The 21,392-nt window shown below is 41.3% G+C and overlaps 1 protein-coding gene across 1 annotated transcript in view; it reads right to left on the bottom strand.

Moving 5' to 3' along the window:
• GRIP1 (glutamate receptor interacting protein 1) overlaps window positions 1–21,392 on the bottom strand; it is a 124,781-nt gene that overhangs the window by 51,372 nt on the left and 52,017 nt on the right. Inside the window, exons 7-9 of the mRNA XM_081082295.1 lie at window positions 16,520–16,600; window positions 3,458–3,527; window positions 1,210–1,355 (exon numbers count right to left, since the gene is read on the bottom strand). Coding sequence (XP_080938421.1) covers window positions 1,210–1,355; window positions 3,458–3,527; window positions 16,520–16,600 — 297 coding nt within the window. The remainder of the gene's footprint in view (window positions 1–1,209; window positions 1,356–3,457; window positions 3,528–16,519; window positions 16,601–21,392) is intronic.

Below are 21,392 nucleotides of genomic sequence, written 5' to 3'. Positions count from 1 at the left end.
ATTTATGTAACTTATGAAACAATTATTCTGATAATTCTAGTACCCATCTGGCACCATACAGAGTTCGTATAGCATTATTGACTATATTCCCCATGCTGTACTTTACATTCCGAGACTACTTTGTAGCTACCAATTTGTACTTCTAAATCTTTTCCCCGCTTTTCACCCATCCCCCCACCTCTCTCCCATCTAGTAACCACCAAAAAGTTCTCTATGAGTTTGTTTGTTGCTTTTTAAAAAAAATCTTTACCTGAGGATATGTTATTAAATTTTTATTTTTTAGAGAGGGAAGGAGAGAGAGAGAGAGAGAGAGAGAGAGAGAGAGAGAGAGAGAGAGAGAGAGATCAGTTGCCATTGGTACGCAACCTAACTGGGGACTGAACCCACAACCACTTTGGTGTACGGGACAACACTCCAACTAACTGAGCCACCCACCTAGCTGGGACTTGTTTGTTCATTTCTTTTTTAAGACAAGCTCTTTAGGCGATCCTGAGGCCCACTAAGGCTTGATAAGCACTGCTCCAGTGGATTCATATATTGCTGGAAGCACTAAAAATGGATACAGCCCTTTTAGAAAGAAACATGGTAGAAGACTCATCAGGAATCCTAAGATTTCCATCTCAAACTGACTCAGCAATCTTCTAGGGATATTTCCTAATGAAATAATTCAAAGGATGAACAACTGAATAAAGATATCTATGCCTAAAGATATCCGTGATTGCACTATCCACAATAATAAACAATTAAAAGCAATCTAAGCAAGAAGAGAAGAATGGTAAATAAATTACAGGCAGTAAATAAAAAATATAGTAAGGGTTTGTAAAATGATAACTGGTTTATAAAATTAAGTAAAAATGTAACATGCACTATGGTTATAATTATGAAATATAACTATCAACTTGAAAATGACTTGTTCCACTGTACTAGGGTGGTACTGGGTGATAATTTAGTTTTCATCTTTAAAGATTATTTAAATACAGTTGTAATAATGGTTCTATAATGACACTATCTTAATTATATCATTTAAAAGCACCATTACTTAAAATTGACACTAAACTCTCAATGCACAATTTAAAGCCCCTTTTAACTATGTAAAACTCCGCTGCAATGTCACCAGCCAGCTGTTGTATGTAAAACATCAAGATCTAATATCCTCTGTGGCAGATGGGCAGTTAGAGACACCAGTTCCAACGGCGAGGCTATCAATACCTGAATTGTCTTCATCTTTGCGGATTTTGAGCTTCACCAGATCTTCGCACTGCTGGAGGATCTGAACGGCGTCTTCCATGGAGCAGTTGTCCAGGCGGATGTTGTCTATTGCAAGCAATTTATCTCCAAGTTCCAGCGTTCCGGTCCTGTTGGCAAATGCATAGCAACACGCTAACGATGATGAGCACGTACCCAGGCCATTTCAGAGGCGTTAGCATCATGCAGCATGATGGTAATCTTAGAGGAAAAGCAGTTCCTCAACTGCTTTTAAATTAAATTTTATTGACAACTCCCCCCCGCCCCCATTCCCTAAGTCTTATTTTGGATGGTCACCATGACAAGAAATCGCAGAGTATTAAAAACAGCTTTTTCTTGTGCTGCCTTCTATAAGCGAGGACAACACTGTCAGCCTCACTCAGGAACTCTAAGGCTCCCAGGAAGGGAGGGAATGTCCGGCCTCCTATGCTTCTCCACGTTGTCGTGCCACTTTGGACCCTTGGCCGTCGCTAGGACAGGGTGGAGGGAGCGAGGGCAGCCAAGCGGGGAGGGACAGAGTGGAGGGCTGAGACGCTGCGCCTCTGCCATTCCCACCTGCGTGGGGAGCTCATGGTGGGGAGAAAAGGTGACTTCCACGCTTGCTATCTGGAGTGTGGCCATGGAGGGCCTAATACTAGCTGTGGAGCCCTGTGGGTCTCTGGAAGTTTTTAAGGTCCATCAAGAAATAAGAAAAATGATACGATTGTATATGTGTTTGTGTGTGCATATATGTATACACACCTAATTGTAAATAAGGTTATGTTGTTTTAAAAAACGTATTTTTATTGATTTCAGAGAGGAAGGGAGAGAGAGAAACATCAATGATGAAAGAGAATCATTGATCTGCTGCCTCCTGCACGCCCCCCACTGGGGACCCAGCCCAGGGCATGTGCCCTGACCAGGAATTGAACTGTGACCTCCTGGTTCATAAGCCAATGCTCAACCACTGAGCCACGCTGGCAATAAAGTTATGTTTTGATAAGAACTATCTTTTATGCTTTGGGTCCGCGAAAGAGATTGCTAATTGCTTCCCAGCATCTCTTCTTTCCTTCCTGCTTTGGGATCACGCCCTAGCGATGCACACCCCAGACTCTCTCAGCCCACCCCTACCTCCCTTCTGTGGCTAGAAGATTGCAACGCTGAGCAAGCTGTGAGGATGGCGAGCTGCTTCCCAGCCCTGCAGGGCCTGCCCCACTCCCCACGGTTATGTGAGAGACAAACTGCTGCCTTGTTTGATCCACTTTACCTAGGAGTCTCTTTGTCACAGTGGAGCCTCTACCTATGTACACCGACACTCACACACTGTCCTTACTACCTTTTTTAAAAACAGATCTATGCATTTATTTATTTTTTAAAATATTGATTTCAGAGAGTAAAGGAGAGGGAGAGAGAAACATCAATGATGAGAGAGTATCATTGATCGGCTGCCTCTTGCACACCCCGCACTGGGGATGGAGCCTGCAACCCAGGGATGTGCCCTTGACCGGAATCGAACTCAGGACCCTTCAGGCCACAGGTTGATGCTCTCTATCCACTGAACCAAACCAGCTAGGGACTTACTATTTTTTGAGGGTTAAAATATTTCTTTAATGAAATGGCTGTGATAATAGGTGGGATTTTTTTAAAAGTCCTTAACTAGAAAGCAAAAAAAAAACAAAAAAAAAAAACCACACCCAAAAACAGTCTTATAGTAGTGTTCCCCAATCATTTAAAAAATGTTTTTGATCCGTGAAACCAAAAGTTTGAGACTTCCTGATTTGGATGGATATGGACCAAATAGGAGATAAAACATAAAGGCTGAAGGACCTGGCTGGGCCAGAAGGACATCCTGGCATCTAGCAAAGCTCTTGCACAAGCTACTGTCTCCACGTGGGGTGTCTGGTGTACCTAAGGCCGCTTTCAGATTTCCAGTTGGAGAATGAAAGATGGAATATGGTCAGTGAAGGAGAGCCTCTGCTGGACTCATAAAGGCCTTACGATACATTTTCAGGCCTGTGCTTTCTGTACTGGGTGCAGAAATAAATCACAAGCCGAGGAATTTCTACAACAGCACTGACATTGGGAATACCAAATATGACTGATTCATGGCGGCTGCCTGGGATATATTGAAGCTACCCCGATCCATTAGCAAGGTCTGCCTAGGGTGTGGCCGGGGTCATTTCTGCTTTACGAAGAAATGCCTTGGAATAAACAGAGAAGACGTTTTCCTTACCTGTGTGCCACACTGCCTTTTTTGATATCTGAAATGACAAGGGGATCTCCCGGTTTTCGACTGGACGGAGCTGTAACAATGAAGATAGAATAGTCACATCTTTATATCCACGATTCACCTACCAAACATTTCCTATTTTACAACAACTGTTAATGCAAGTATAATTTGTATGTAAAGCAAAGATGATCAACAAATGAATTAGAAATGTGCACACTACATCTTCTTGATGTAAACATGTTTATATTACCTACACTAATAAAAGAGAAACATGCAAATTAACCATCACTCTGCCACTCCACTACACCCACCAGCCAATCAGAGTGACTATGCAAATTAACCCAACAAAGATGGTGGTTAATTTGCATACACAGGTGCAGAAGGAATACTGAAGATGACTGAAGATGACTGAAGATGGCGGCGGCCACAGAGCTGGAGAGAGCAGGAGGCCTGGGTTGCTCCCAGTGATGGAGGAAGCCAAGCTTCCCGCCGGCCCTGGACTCCGCTCAAGGAGTGGCTGGGGGCCTGGTCACCAGGGGCAACCCCAGCTTCCAGCCTGCCCTGGGCTCCCTTTGAGGAGCTGGAAATAAAAAAAAAAAAAAAAAAGGAGGGGCTGGGAGCAGCCGGAATGGAGAAGCCAAGCTCGCTGCTGCAGCCAGACCAAAGGCCTGGGTCCCAGGTGCCGGAGGAAATCCGGTGCTGGCAGCCAGGGGAAGGAAGGCCTATTGCACGAATCTTCATGCAACAGGCCACTAGTAGTATTTATAAACTTAAAAACTAAAGCATAGTCATTTTAAATTTGTAATTGCAGAAAACAATTGGAGAGCTGCCCATCAGATCTAAATCTATTTTTATCTGTGGTTCTCATGAGAGGGAGACGAAGGGTGGATTCTCCACTGGGCAGGTTGCAGGTTCAATCCCCAGTAGGGGGCATGCAGGAGGCAGCTGGTCAATGATTCTCATCACTGATGTTTCTATCTCTCCCTCCCTCTCTAAAATCAATAAAAATATATATTTTAAAAACTCACTGGGGGCTCCTGTTAGTGGTACTCATGTGTGTTCCCTTTTCCGGTCCTTAACGCCTTTCAAGGGAGAGATACCATTGTCATGGAAATGTACTGTACTACTCAAGTGTCCTGGGTGGGAATGTGGATGAGAATCACTGATTTAAAGTTTTTTATTTTCCCAGATGGAAATCTCTTGCTAGATATACTATAAATCTTTAAATTTTGTTTACAAATTCATACCTGGAATGCTCTAAAATATTTTGGAATGTGACTATTTTATTTTATTGACAGTAGTAAATATTTGGTGCTATTTAATTACATTTTTATGCATATTCATAATATAGTCCTGTACATATAACCTTTATGGAGTTTACAGATAAAATTATTATCTGGCACAGTAATCAATTTTGAGCTTTATAAATTTTCTTAGGAATATTTCCATTTTATGAGAATGAAAAAAAAACTGGTAATGAGTCTATGTAGAATTAATCTTGAAAATGAACTCTAGTCCTAATAAATTCAAAAATATCATCTTAATTTAAGAATTTAGAAGTATCATTTAATTTAGGCTGATACTTAAAATTAACCATACCAACATTTGTAAAAAAAACGATTTGCTTCCAAGAGGAGATGTTTTGCCAACCTAAGCTTGTAGTGATCATTAAAAGGCCCCTAAAGTAAGATTTTCTTATAAACAGTCTGATCACCCCATAATAATCATAGAACCATATCATAGCCCGTAATCCCATCTGAATCCCAGAAAAATGTTTATGCACAAGAACAGATGGCTTAATATCTCAACACAACATTGAAAGAAAAAGCAAACACATATACCAATACCATACCCACTGTCTAAATTAGTGCATAGGAAATGTTAATGGGACTTCATTCAATCATTATTCTTGGCTTCTAGCAAAGAATGCAAAACATTCTATTCACTACAATTAATTCATAAGTCTATCTCCACGCAATGATGTGAAATAATTTCTCTAGAGAAATATACACATCTAGCATTTTTACTTGTGCCATATTTCAGAACAGCAAATTGTTCTGGGCATGGGACACAGAAATAAAAACTTTGGTATTACCAGCAAAAACAACTTTCCAAGCATCTGCCAATGAATTTACACAATATTTTGCCAAGCAGAAGCAGCCATGACACAACACTCAACATATCTCTTGTTTTTTTGTTGTTGTTTTTTTTAAAAAAATCCATGTTCCACTGAAATGATCTGAAACAAAACAATAATAGATGTACCATCAAACCCATCTTTGGGTATCATCTTTGCAACAGGGGAAACAAGCACTGTGACCTCTTGGACAAACCCATGCAGATTTCCAGAGAGGTCGGAAACTTCTCATGGTCTACAGACAAGTATGGTGGCCATTCCCACATTTATTAGATACTTCTCTTTCTCCTTTAACCAAGGCCATGCCTGAGGTTTGAAAGGGTCTTCAGGGTGGATAACCATCGGAGGGATAAACCTGAACCCAGAAGTGGGGCCAAATCTCTATGGGCTGCTGACAGTGTCACTGCCAGGCCCACCAAGCACGTTAAACGTGGCAATGCATGTTCTGGGGACTCTGTCATGGTGTGAACACCCTGGCATCGTATTTCAACTATCCACTCACTACCTGAGAAGAAGTCATACACCAAGCATGCTTTGCAAGGATTGTAGTGCTTTGAAAAAATTTAGTTACCAACATATCAAAATTGTAGATTTCATATAAATGTATAGCTTCTTTAAAAAAAATTAGAGGTAATATGGTATAGTGGTTGCTGGGACTTGGCAGTCAGAGTGCTTGGGTTTAAAGTCCTGGCTCTACCACTTATTAGCCACGTGAGCTTGAGCACGTCGTGTTTAGGCACCTTAGTCTCCTGGTCTGTACAATGGTGATGAAGATAGTAACAGTGCTTGTCTCATACAGTTTCTGTTGTAGGTTGTTCTCACATGTAGTGATTGGACCAGAGCACGTGAAATGCCCCTCATAGTGTTTCTTGTTGGTAGGATTTCCCAGCCGCACTGGACTCGTTTTCCCACCTCCCTCCCCTTTAGGTGGAACCTTCCTTCTCCCTTTGTTCGCTTTAAAAAATTTTTTTTTTAAATTTCTTTTAAATATAGTTTACATTCAATAGTATCTTGTATTATTTCAGGTGTTTAGGACAGTGTTTAGACAATCATATACTTTACAAAGTGTTCTCCTCGATATTTCCAGTACCCATCTGGCACCGTACATAGTTATTACAATACTAGAGGCCTAGTGCACAAATTTGTGCACTGGTGGGGTCCCTCTGGGTGGCCTGCTGAGATTGGACCCCAGCTCACGCCCCCAGCCTTGCAGCCCCAGCTCTTGCCCCCAGCCTCACAACCCTACAGCCCCACCTGGCACCCCCATCTTGGTCTGGTGCCGCCACCTCAACTGCTCCATCATCCTGCCTGCAGGGCAATTGATCAAGGCCCATTGGGGCCGGGCCCCCTGCCTGGCTCCCTCAGTGCCTGGTCACCATCTGCGGGGCGATCGGCTGATACCAGCAATGTTCCGTGCCACCCCCTGGTGGTCAGCACACATCATAGCAAGCGGTCAAACTCCCAGTTGAATGACCGCCCCAGGGATAATTTGCATATTAGGCTTTTATTATATAGGATTATTGACTATGCTGTACTTGACATCCGCACGACTATTTTGTCACTACCAATCTGTACTGCTCAATCCCTTCATCTTTCACCCCATCTCCCAACCGCCCTCCCCTCTGGCAGCCATGAGTCTGTCACTGTTCTCATTGGAAGGATCTCACTCATTAACTGGCCTCACTCCTGAGGGCTTCTGAGAGTGAGACACTTTGAGTGGTGTGGGTCTATTTTCACTCATGACTCATGGACCCATCAATTTGGAAAGCTATATCCATCAATGTGAGGCAATTTTATACAATGATTTGATGCTTCACTTTTCTCTTTCTTTCTGTAATGGTTGTTATTTGAACTCATCCTGTATAATTCCTCTCTATTCTAGATCCCTCATTTACTTTTGTTCCAATTTCTGGAAATTTTCCACAAACTTATTTTCTAATATTTTATTGACTTTTATTTTCATTTCTGCCATATTATTATGTTTCTAAAGCTCTTTATTCCCCTCTGTATGTTATTTTGCAATAGTACCGGTAATCATTTCCTCCCTCCTATGGATATAATATCTTATGTTGCTAATGATGTTAATGATAGTTTTTTTTTTTCTTAAGTTTTCTTCTTCCTACATGTGCTCTTTCTCTGTTTCTCTTCCTTGTTTTTGGTGACAGTCTTGCATATTAGATTCTCTCCTCAAGTGTCTGTTTTTGTTGTTGTTGTTGTTTTGTTTTTGTTTTTCTTAGTTCTCTGTTTACACTAGAGTGTGACCCAAAACAGCTGAACATTTGGGGCATCTGAGTGGGCTTGTGCACTTTGGTCTTCACTGTATAGTTCAGGCTAGGCTGTTTCTTTGGGTCAGATGGCTCTGATTCTTTCTCTTGTTTGGAGGGTATTAAGCCTGGCTACCCGGTTTCTTTGAACTTGGGGTTCAAAGAGGTGGGGGGGAGACTAGCAGTCTCAACATTCAGTATGTAAACTTTCACCTACTCTGTTTTCAGAGTAGCCATGCCACACTCAGCTGTGCCCCCCAATCCAGAGACCCTTGGTTCCCAGAGACTAAAACTAGGCTTCTGCCAGGGAGGAAAGGGGTGTCTGGCTGTGCTGAGTGGGAGAAGGCATCTAAGGGACTAATTCATTCTTTGCTTTATTGACACTATTAAATATGTCCTCCATTTCCTCCCCCTAATAGACTTCCAACCAATACTCCTGTCATAGCTCTACCATCACTCTCACTTCCAAAAGTTCTGGATTTCACCATTTCCTGGGTCTCTTGGGAGTTTAGGATATAAATCAGGTTCCCTGCCAGCTTTCTCTTCTGCTTCTTTAAATTCATCTTTCTCCACGTTCTTTGCCGCTTGCAAATTTTGTTGCTGTTGTCTATTTTCCATTTCCTCTTTTCTTTATGGTTTTTGGCTTTTTGAAAAATCTATACTGTCATTTTAAAATGGGGTAAGAGCTAAATCTAAGTGTTCAAGCTATCATCTTTGACCCCTGAAGTTTTAAAGTTACTAGTCATTCTTTGTTATCAGAAGCTATTCTTAAAGTGAACATGGATTCTTTTCCTCTCAAATAGTTGTTGGAAGAGCTAGAAAATTACAGAATTTATCATTTGTTTAAAAAAACTTTGCAGTAAAAGACAGGTGAAATCTTCTGAATTTTTAAGTGAATTAAATGTGAATCAATAAAGTATTCCAGGAACATGCTATAATATGTAGCCATTCATAGAATTTACTCTGCTAGTTAAAGTACTTTGCTCAATGGGCCTGATAAGTGTCCAATGTCATTGGAGTAACACACACATGATCATTCAGTTTTATTTTAATTACATTTATATTACTTGACAAGTGAAACAAGTTATTTGATTTTGAAGTGAGTAGAGATTTTATTGCAAACTTGGCAAAAAACTTCAACTACTCTCTTCTAAATATGCTTAAGACTTTAAGGGAAAACGATGGATTTGTTGTGCATGTCATGAACTGCTTAATGATTTTATTTTTTAAAAAGTGAGACTTTATTCTTGCAAACAATCTGGTCACAATTGAAAAGGAAAGTCAACAAATTAACTGCACTCCCCAAATGCTGTCTTTTGCTTTTTTAATATGGGATCTGGGGAGGTTCACCAATGAGATAGAGACAGGGATGAGTGGTAATGTGACGGCAAAGCCAATGTTAAGTCAGACAGATGGGTTTGGATCCCTATTTAGCCTTTATAGCTCTCGGTCTTTGGGAAGTCATCCAGCTGAGCCTTACCTTCCACTTGTAAATAGGCATAGATGTCACAGGGCCACTTTGAGGATTAAACGGGAAGATACATAAATTGCTTAGAGGCATGCTCAGAACAAATCAGATACAAATTCGTATAATAAAACCAAGGAAGACAATGTCAATATCAAAGGGACTTTACTGACAACTACACATGACAACCAGGATCCTCTGACTTGAGAGGCAGGTGGGCTGCACTCTCTAGCTTCTGATTGGGTGAGGTGTCAGAACTTGAAGATGCTTCTTCCAGTCACAAACTGCATCCTTCTGCCAGGTCGTTCACTTCATTGTTATGATAAATTATTCCATGGTATTGCCATAACATCAATGAAAGTAAATGCCTTATGCTAATGTGCTATGAATGTCTCACCAAGAACTTCAGAAAATTAGTCTAAAACCGCTCACCACATCCAAATTCAGAGGGACTCATTTCTCAGTCAATTAGGTATGAAGAGTGAGCCTTAAGCCAAATGTGAGAGGCTCTGATGGTATCATTCAGAGATGGAGGCCTGTTTCTTACCACTCAGGAGTTTCACAAGGTGAAGAAGACAAAAGAGGAGTTTGTATAAAGATGGTGAGAACCATCAATGAACGCTTGCAGTTCCTTGGTTTCACTAATAGCACTCTGTGTATGTTTGAGAAAGGGTCTCTTGATTTACTCCTTTAGCATAATTGCCATTGGCACTAAAGTTGGTGGGGGCAGAGCTTTGATTTAAATATTTCAGAGGGCTCTATGGGTAAAATAAATAATGATCATCATAATGAATAACATTTGTTAGGATTATAGATATATACAAATGTAAATATATATATATATATATATATATATAGTCATATAGGGTGTTTTAGGCATTTTACCTATAGTAATTCTTTTAATCTTCTCAACTATGTTACAAAGAAGGTAAAAAGTGCACCGTTTTATAGACAAGGAAACTGAAATGAGCTGAGGGAGATTAAAAATGGAGGCAGAGTAAGTGGATGCTGCACGGACATGCTTCCAGGAACAAACTGGTATTACAACTAAAGTACAGAAAAACTTCCTGAATAATCAATAGAAAACTCACAGGAGAGAACCCTGATACCCAAGGATCAAAGATGGAGACTGCATAGAGACTGGTAGGAGGGGCAGAGGCGTGAAAGGGCTGGGCAGGCGCCCACAGATGGCAATTGAAGTCCTGGAGAGATATCTCAGCTATGAGGGGTGCCACTGAGAACTCTGGGATCTAATCCCAAAGCTGGGCTCCCCAGCAGAGAGAACCAAAACTGAGCCACATGACATCTGGCTGTGAAAAGCAGGGTGCTATCTTCCAGGAAGTAATAGCTGAAAATTCAGGCACCCTCTTAAAGGACAGCACACAAAATTCCCTGTGGAGCCACCCATCTTGTGCTCTGGCAGAGGTAGGGTGAAGTGGACTGAAGCTGTGAAAGCAGAAGCCAGGACTGGGGATAGAGCTCAGAAGGCAGACACATTCATTTTTTGGGCTGAGTCATTCCCTCATGCAGTAGAGCACATCTTTCCCATGTAGACATATGCCTAGCCTGGGCAGAAGAGAGTAGACACACCCTATAGGGAAATACCTTGCCCTAAGGCCACTTAAGAGATTAAAAATAACAATTAGCCTCCAGGCAGTAGCAACTTCCCCACCCTGTTGAAAAAACTCTCACCACACCAGAGGACGATTGCCTGTGGGGCAATTCAAGTTAGAATCCTGTAAGTCTGTAGACAGAGGTGGTCTCTGGAGGCTTTATGTCTTTGCCTTATCTAATTAGTCAGAGACAGCCATTAACACTGTCCTGCACTAGAGCTTGAGAGGGATAGAGGATCTACCTAATACATAGTCACAAACCCAAACAGAAAGCCAAAATGAGGAGACAAAGAAACAACCCCCAAATGAAAGAACTACAGAATTCTCCAGAAGAAGAGATAAATGAAGCAGAGATAAGAAATTTATCTGAAACAGAGTTCAGATTAATAATGGTAAAGATGCTCAAGAGCATGAAAAAAGATATAGTAACTATGAAAAAGAACAGTCTGAGTTAAAAAATGATATAACACAAATAAAGAACACATTGGATGGAATACACAGCAGATTAGGGGAAGCTGAGGATTGAATCAGTGAATTAGAGACAGAGTTGAAAATATCACTCAATCAGAAAACCAAAAAGAAAAAAACAATTAAAATAGGGAAGGACAGCTTAAGGGAGCTGTGGGACAATGTGAAACATAAACAATATTTGAATAGCAGGTGTGACAGAAGAGGCAGAAAGAAAGAAAGGCATAGAGAAGGTGTTTGAAGAAATAATGGCAGAAAATTTCCCTAACCTGGTAAAGGAAAAAGTATCACAAGTTCAGGAGGCACAGAGAACCCCAAACAAGAAGAACCCAAACAGGCCCATGCCCAGACACATCATAATTAAAATGACAAAAATAAAAGACAAAGAGAGAATCTTAAAGGCAGCAAGAGAAAAGAAAACTTTTACCTACAAAGGTGTTCCCATAAGGCTAAAACCTGATTTCTCATCAGAAACTCTATAGACCAGAAGGGAATGGCATGAAGTACTCAAAGTTATGGAAAACAGGATATGAGACCAAGATTACTATATCCAGCAAGGCTATCATTCAAAATAGACAGTCAAATGAAGAGCTTCCCAGACTAAAAAAGGCTAAAGGAGTACATCACCACCAAGCCAGCATTACAAGACATGCTGAAGGGATTGCTGTCATGAGAGGAAGAAACAGAGAGAGAAACCTAGTCATTCAGAAATATAATGGCAATAAATAAGTACCTCTCAATAATAACCCTAAATGTAAATGCACTAAATGCTCCAATCAAAAGATGTAGGGTAGCAGAATGGATACAAAAATATGACCCAACTATATGCTGTCTACAAGACACCCACCTCAAAACAAAAGACACACACAGGATGAGAGTGAAGGGATGGAAAAAAAATTTCTATGCAAATGGAAAAGAAAAAATAGCTGGAGTAGCAATACTCATATCTGACAAAATAGACTTTAAAATGAAGGCCATCACAAGAGACAACAAAGGTCACTACATAATACTAAAGGGATTGATCCAACAAGAGGATATAACCCTGGTAAACATATATGCACCCAATATAGAAACACCTAACTATATATAAAAAAACTTCTAGAGGACTTTAATGGAGAGATCAACAACAATACGGTAATAGGAGGGGACTTTAACACCCCTCGAACTTCACTGGATAGATCTTCCAGACAAAAACTTAACAAGGAAACAGAAACTCTAAAGGACACACTGGATCACATGGATTTAATTGACATTTATAGAACATTTCACCCCAACGCAGCAGAATATACATTCTTCTCAAGTGCACATGGATCATTCACAAAGATAGACCACATGTTAGGACACAAAACAAGTCTCTACAAGTTCAAGAAGATTGAAATCATATCAAGCATCTTCTCAGATCACAGTGGCATGAAATTAGAAATCAACTACAGTAAAAACAGCCAAAAACATTCAAACACATGGAGGCTAAATAACATGTTTTTAAACAATGAATGGGTTATAACGAGATCAAGAAAGAAATAAAAAACTTCCTGGAAACAAATGAAAATGAACACACAAAACCCCAAATCTCTGGGACAGAGCAAAAGCAGGCCTGGGAGGGAAGTTCATAGCACAACAGGCATACCTCAAAAAATAAGAAACACAGCAATAAACTATATATCCCTACAACTTAAAGAACTAGAAAGAGAACAACAAGAAAAGCCCAGAGTAAGTAGAAGGAAGGAAATAATGAAGATCAGAGCAGAAATAAATGACATAGAAACTAAAAAATAAAAAATAAAAAAATCAATGAAACCAAGAGCTGGTTCTTTGAAAGGATAAACAAAATTGATAAACCATTAGCCAGATTCATATAGACCAGGAAACTGGATACAAAGAGATTAGACAGTCAAGGAGGGGGGCAGTTGGGCTCTGAGTCCTTGCTCTTAATCATTTTCCAAGCCAGTGCTTCTTCAGTCCACACCATAGCCTCTGCACAGACATCTATATTCATCACCTTCTTCAGAGGCTCATTTCTCAGAGAGCACAGTGGCTGGCAGAAGACTGTTTATCATCGACTCCTTATTCATTCACTCAATAGGTAAACATTCAATGAGCACCTGGTATGTGCCAGGAGCTGTGCTAGGCTTCAGGAGTTCACTATTTCATAATAATGAAAATGGATTCTGGCTTTTCTTTTCTTTTAGCAAATTCTGCTTTCTCAATGGGCAAAATATGAGCATTTTCCACAAGGAGACACAAACTCAGGATGGTGATGATTAGTTGTTTAAAGGGAGCTGTAACTCTAGAAGGCTGACAAGCATGTTTGACAAGCTTATGTGTCATTTCTCCATCCAGGGAACATCACACTTTAGCTTCCATGAATAATGTTAGCTTAGGGCCAGCTAAAAGTCAGGCCATTCTTGTCGGGGGTGGCTTGGGGTAGTTTCCATTATTGGTATTAAAATCAATTTTAGAAGTCATACTTAGTGCATATGTAGCATCATCATATAGTGTGATTTTAAATGGTTCTTCATGTGAATAAAATATTTTATAGTTGTGTGTACATGATTACACCTTAAACAAATTGAACATATAAATATTGACTTAAAAAAAGGAATATATCACAGGATTTGTTTTTAAGTGAATACTCTCCTTTATAGTTAAATCACATTTTAAGTATATCAATTTTAAGAATAAATCTGTTGTATAAGAACACAAAAAAGACCTTTTCCCTAATAAAAATTCGAGAGGAAATAACTGTGTGGCAAAATGTGTAGCAACAGAAACTTCTGAGGAGGTGTCTTCAGTATATGCACTAGCAGTAGCATCTCTAAGGCGGGGAGTGTATTCTCCAGAGTTCAGCACTGGGCCTGGGCATGGTGGCCACTCACAATGCGTTCATTCAATGAAGACAAAAGGACGAAAGAACGGAGTGGAAGGCAGGGCCCCTGTGCACAGCCAGCAAGCTATGCACTGCACAACTCCAGGAGGTACCACTTCCACAGCCAATTCTGATGAAATAAATAAACAGAATGGAATAAACAGAATAAATGAGAGCATGGAGTTACAGAAGCTATCGTGTGCTCCAAATATTTTTATTGATTGATGAGAGAGAGAGAGAGAGAGAGAGAGAGAGAGAGAGAGAGAAATAGATTTGTTGTTCCACTTATTTATGCATTCATTGGTTGATTCTTGCATGTGCCCTGACCAGGGATCGAACCTGCATCCCTGGTGTACTGGGATGACACTCTAACTGAGCCACCCAGCAAGGACCATATTTTTAGAATAGTAAGTTCTGATGAGCTCTCTTTTAACTTCACTAATCACAGCTGTTGTCAGAATAATAGTATATCATCTTTGCTTCAAATTGAGCAAACTGAGAGGTTAAGTGACTCAATTAAAGGCATATATGACTTTAAGGACCTAGAATAGGTCTGGAGTTGCCAAAATTCCATTTCACCTTTCTATTTACTGTATAGAGGCACATCAGACACTTCAACCCTACTTTTCTCCAGTAAATCACACTGAGGTTTGGTGGTGGTGGTGGTGGAGGGGGTGGGCGGGTACAGATTCTCTCTTATGCATATTGTATTATACTGGTGTGTGCAATTTATTAGTTATAAATAACATTTCATTTTCAGTGTTAAATTTATATGGTCAATGTTGAACTGGACAGCCCCCGTTTCATACTGTCCAATTGAGATCTCTTTATTTTTGCCAGAACCACTGACATAAATGCTATGCAGCAGAGTGTAATGAGGCACTTTCATGGAACCTCATCACTCTTTCTTGAAGGGACCACCCCTCGGTCACAGACATTGCCTCTGTCTCCTTTGGTCTTTATGCATTAATCATTTGCTTCATTTCCTGGGGGGAGGGGACATTTATGGATATAGTTTATGGATATTAAAAGCAGTAAAACCTCAATTTCCATTCTATAAAACTCCATTGGGGCTGAAATTTTCAAAGTTATTTTACCAAAGCAGTTATAAATCTAGAGCCTGATAAGAGGAGGGAATGAAATACATTTATATATATATATATATATATATATATACACACACACACACACACACACACACACACACACACACACACATATATATATGTATATATATATAGATTTCAGAGAGGAAGGGAGAGGGAGAGAGAGATAGAAGCATCAATGATGAAAGTGAATCATTGACAGACTACCTCCTAAACGCCCCACGTTGGGGATGGAGCCCGCAACCCAGGCATGTGCCTTGAGTGGAAATCAAACCCTGACTTCTTGGTTCATAGGTCAATGCTCAACCACTGAGCCATGCTGTCTGGGCTATGTTTTATTTTTTCTTTGTGATTTGGTTACTCAGACACCTTGTATCATGGAGGAGTTCAAGAAGTTACTAAAGTAAACACTGTTTTAGTCTTGCAAAATAGATTTTAGCCCTAACCGATTTGGCTCAGTGGATAGAGTGTCAGCCTGCGGACTGAAAGGTCCCAGGTTTGATTCCGGTCAAGGGCATGTACCTTGGTTGCGGGCACATCCCCAGTTTGGGGTGTGCAGGAGGCAGCTGATTGATGTTTCTCTCTCATCGATGTTTCTAACTCTCTCCCTTCCTCTCTGTAAAAAACCAATAAAATATATTTAAAAAAATAGATTTTAGATGCACAGTGACCAGATGGGAAAATGGTCTTAAAAGTAAATAAATGTAATTTTTGTTAGTTAAATAGATGACTGTGAAAACTAAATCCATAATATATTGAAATGTAGAGAACCTATATGCATTTATATGCTCACCTAGTTATTAATGGAGGATGGTAAGAGACACATTTACTGAGCACTTATTCCTTGCCAGGGACCACACTCGGTATATAAATGTGTTATTTTATTTAATATAACTCTATATTTTATAGATATCATTTCCATCTTAGAGATGAAGAAACGTAAGACTGGAGAGTATTACAGCAACTTGCCCCATTGACACAGCTTGTAAGTGTTGGCGGTGGGACTGGCTCCACATTTTTGCATCATTATGTAGAAACTTGTCAATGACACTTAAAACGTTTGCCACGCCTGTCAACCGTTTGACAACACAATTCTCTAGTGTAATGTTTAGCGACCACATTTTAAAAGAAAGCGCTTCTACTTACAACTTATGGTTATTCCAAGTTCCACGCTGTGCTTTTTAGGGAGCTTTACATGAAATGTTCCACTACTCGGGATGACAGACTCTGTAATTCCAAGACAAAAGAGAGTGTTATCGAAGGTCGGCAAGAAGGGAGCGCCAATCAGGAACATGCACCAGGAAACTTGCATCAGAATCCCCTGTAGTCAAAGCTGTACAGCTGAAGAAAGGCGAGTGCCTGTAATGTCCTGGAACCCTAAGCTCCTGGTGAAGAATGTCCGGTCCACAGCCACCGTGCAGAATTCACAGCAGCAGTCAAGGTCACTGTTTCTTCAGTGCCACTCAGGGCACATGGGCATCAGACTGACCTGGGATGCAAGTTAAAAATACAGATGCCGGAACCATCCCAGATCTACAGAAGGAGAATGTCTGAAGAAGCCGCCTAGAAATCTGCATTTTAAATATGTTCTTCAGGCGACTGTTAGGCATAATGAAGTTTAAGAACCTCAAACCTAGTTATATATTCTTTTCTCCCCTAACCATATTTTCCCAGAGTTTACTATTCAGCAATTCATTTTTTTCAACCCTTGTTTGAAGGTACCAGGGGGAAAACATTTTAGGAAAGTTTTCAATTTGGTGTGATGGTTGTTGACTTGGGAGGAGGGGGAGGGAGGTGCTTTAATTTAGGGAGGGAGGAAAGAGAGAACCATCAATTTTTGTTCTGCTTATTTTTGAAGGTATTAGTTGATTCCTCTCTCTCTCTCTCTCTCTCTCTCTCTCTCTCTCTCTATATATATATATATATATATATATATATATATATATATATATAATTTCAGAGAAGAAGGGAGAGTCGATAAACAATGAAGGTACATCTAAAGAGGTAGAAGCAGGAGTGATATTCAAAACTTTTCACAAACAGGATGACTGCCCATAACCAGTCAGACTGGATGCTGAGCACAGCTGGGAACATGGGCCAGGGAGGCCCAGGTGCACCAAGGTTGACTCTTTAGTTTCTGGATCCTGTGGAGCTCCAGAAGGTCCCAGAGAGGAGCCGGAGAGTGACACTGGAACAGGGTGAAGGTGGGCTCTGAGACTGGCCACCTGGTATAGAAGGAAGCTGAAACTATAGTAACAGAGAGAACGAGTGAGCGCTGGTTGAATCTCAACTTTGGATGGAACTAAGTTGATTTTACCAGGATCTGACTAATATTTTAGAAAGGAAAGGATTGCTACATATTCTTAAATATATTCTTAAAATTCCTTTAACAGCCTGGGAGACCTTTATAAGATTAAAATGGAAATATCCTTTGAAGAGATAACATCTATTCACCCTAAATTGCTAATGACTATAATTATTTCTTGAAGGTTTTGGGAAGGGGTGGCAAGAGGGAGGGAAACATTAGAATAAAGGGAAGACTGTGGGATGGCTGAGCTAAATGGCTTTTACTGCTTGCTTTTGCTGAAGGCCAGCGCCCACCCCCCCCCCCCCCAACCTACCCACAAAGAATTAATGACAGTGGCTGTGATGTGAGAACTATTGGGTCCTCAGGCCTCTGGCCCCAATTTTTTTTAAAATATATTTTATTGATTTTTTACAGAGAGGAAGGTAGAGGGACAGAGAGTTAGAAACTTCAATGAGAGAGAAACATTGGTCAGCTGCCTCCTGCACACCCCCTACTGGGGATGTGCCTGCAACCAAGGTACATGCCCTTGACCAGAATCGAACCTGGGACCCTTCTTTCCACAGGCTGACACTCTATCCACTGAGACAAACCAGTTAGGGCTCTGGCCCAATTTGTTAACCACATATTTAACATTTTGAGTCCCTGCAAAGCAGGGTAGAAGTTGGGATGGCCTCATGGAAACAGAGTTAAAATACTCCCTTCCTAGCCCTGTTTTAACTTGCCCTTTCTGGCCTTCTGTACTTTCCCACGAGGAATTTAGGCAGTAAACTTTTTACAAGACCTGAATCTGATCTTCCAACTCGGAAGATTCTCCATTGATTATTAAACTGCTGAACAAATAAAACTTTGGTTTGCTGGGCTCTCCACCTGTAATGTCACCTATAAAAGACTCTTAAGACCCCTAGGATTCTACCTGTAAAAAAGCATTCCAGTGTTTACTCTCAGGGGAGTGCACGAATCTGTTACCTTCTCCAACTTTCTCACCTGAGGATATGTTTAATGATATATATATATATATCTCCTATATAATAAAGAGCTAATATGCTAATTAGATAGATGGCAGAATGACCTTCCAGAATGACCAGTGGGTGGGGGGTGGGGCAGCCGGGCCACAAGGGCCTATGCTTGCACAAATTTTGGCCATCAGGCCTCTAGTGTCTCTCTCTCTCTCTATATATATACATCTCCTATATAATAAAAGCCTAATATGCAAATTGTCCCCTTGGGCGGTCGTTTGACCAAGAGCCTGCTCACTATGACGTGCACTAACCACCAGGGGGTAGCATGGAACATGGTGGGTGCAGCAATGCAGCGCTGGCAGCGGGAGGCAGTGGAGGCACTGCTGGCCCTGATCGGCCCCCACGAGAGCGGGACTACGGTGGGATGGTGGAGCAGGTGAGCAGGCGGAGGCAGGCCAAGGCGAGTGCAAGTGGGGGCTCGATCACCCCACCGATCGCCCCACAGACAGTGACCAGTGGCAGTGGCGGGCAGGGCCGCCTGGCTCCCAGGCGCTGAGAGAGTTGGGCAGGGTCCCAGCCTCCATCTATCGCCACGCAGGCAGGATGGTGGAACAGGTGAGGGGGCGGCGCCAGGCCAAGGTGGGGTGCCAGGCGGGGCTGCGGGGCTGGGAGCGCGAGCTGGGGCTGCGAGGCTGTGGGCATGAGCTGCGGCCCAATTTCCACAGGCCACCCTGAGGGACCCCCCACCTGTGCACAAATTCATGCACTGGGCCTCTAGTGTGTGTGTGTGTGTGTGTGTGGAGAGAGAGAGAGAGAGAGAGAGAGAGAGAGAGAGAGAGAGAGAGAGAATAGGTTGCCTCCTATACTCACTCCAACCCAGAATCAAACCTGCAACATTTTGGTATGCATGGGATGACACTTCAACCACCTGAACCACCCAGCCAGGGCCTTCCTCCCACTCTTCTTAATCCTGTGAGGTGTGGTCCAGTGAGGGCCACAGACTGAGATGCCCCCTCTGGCTTTGCTGTTATCCTCCCCTAACACTCTATTGTGCCAGGAAGGATGCTTATTTATTTATTTACTTAGAATTGGTACCCTCCTCATTTCCCAAAGGACTTGAGCTAGATACATTGTTTATGCCCCCCAGAAGGTTTTTAAAAGGCTGGCTAATTTTGATATATTGGGGCAGACAAAGAGAAATGCGGCAAGTTAGAAATATGTAGGTGAGCTCTACTTTCTTATTTCAGGTTCTGCAAGTGTCAGAAATATTTATTACCAAAATATTTTTCAGTTTCATGCCTTCCCTCCATCTCTTTCCTGAGTCCTCTCCATCCCTTGTTCCAGTAATGGGAGGCTAATGGACACCTCCTTCCCACCCCTAAGGCCACAGTTTAAGAATGTGCAATGAGCATGCAGACTGGGGGCAGAGAGGGCATTGGGGAGTGGCCATTTCCCCCAGTAGCCAGTGTGCCAGGAGAAGGGAGAAAGAAAGAAGTGCAGATGAGGAGAGAGCACCAGGCCCCAGAGAGAACCTGCACTCAGCTTGATGGTCTTTGATGTCTGTCCTAGCTCTTCCTGGGGCTGCCTCCGTAAGGGTCGTGAAACACCCGTGTGCTTCCCGTAAATGCCTTTTTCCGTCTAAACCAGCTTGAGTGCATATCGGTTGCTTCCAATGGAAAGATCTCTGATGCACACATTAATCAAGTAGAGGAAATGGGGTGGGGCTAAAGGGAAAGGGCCCACATGAGTGCTCACGGGGTAACAGAAAGAAATTGTTTGATTATTCAGATAAAGCATGCAAGTGCCCTAAGGAAAGGCACAAGAAGCTATCGAGGAACAAATGGCTTCCCTATTAATGGAGCTCATTTCATGTATGTTTTAGTGTTATTTATTTTAAGAAAAAAGTTCTCTGTGAAAGGGGAGGGGAGTCTATTGTATACTTGTAAATGTATATATGTATCCATGTAAGTATAGGACATCATGCCCATGATACTATGCCGATATAAGTGAATGCTAAGGGCTGGGAAACACTGATCTAGAATAGTTACCATAGCAACACTGCTTTTATACATTTTTCATGGCGGGAACCTTGACCAAGATTAACATTGTTAATGACACTGGAGGGGGTATTATCACTTCCTGGGAAACAGTAATGGATCACTTTTGACTACATAAGATTTGAAATATTCATAATGATGAACAAATATCAACAAATAAATCTCTTTGATCAAGCTGTGTCTTCATTTTAATCTTTAAATGCCAACATGATTTATTTTATATTTGGTCATTTTTCTCCCTCTATAATTACTTAGTGGCTAAAGCAAAAGCACATTTAATTTGGGGTTTCTTACAGAAATACTAGTAAAGAGAAAAAAGGTCCAATATTTGGAGAAACAATAGGTTTAAAATAAGTAAATAGACTTTATTTTCTTAGACTCCCGTGTGATTATTTTGCGCTTCCCTGGTTTTGCTTTATCTTTGTTAATACTATAATTAAAAACACATTTGGGTAAACAAAGACTTCCTTCTTTCCAACTGGTCTGCTTTTTCTGCCTGAAGCATTCACTGTTGGCACAGGAAGATCACCACCACATCTGAGTCCATCAACCTTGTGAGATTTGAAAAAAATTAAGGATTCTAAGGGGGATGAGTGTAAATGTTCAACTCCCATCCACTCAGAGAAAAACACCGGGGGTACCAGTCATGCGGGCAAATAGCATTTGATAGCATCTTCTCTGGGAAGTCTTTTCAG

Source organism: Myotis nattereri (assembly GCF_964212035.1).
Source record: "Myotis nattereri genome assembly, chromosome: 2".
Lineage (NCBI taxonomy): Eukaryota > Metazoa > Chordata > Mammalia > Chiroptera > Vespertilionidae > Myotis > Myotis nattereri.
Note: the sequence above shows the minus strand (reverse complement) of the source record. Positions and strands in the feature narration are given on the sequence as shown.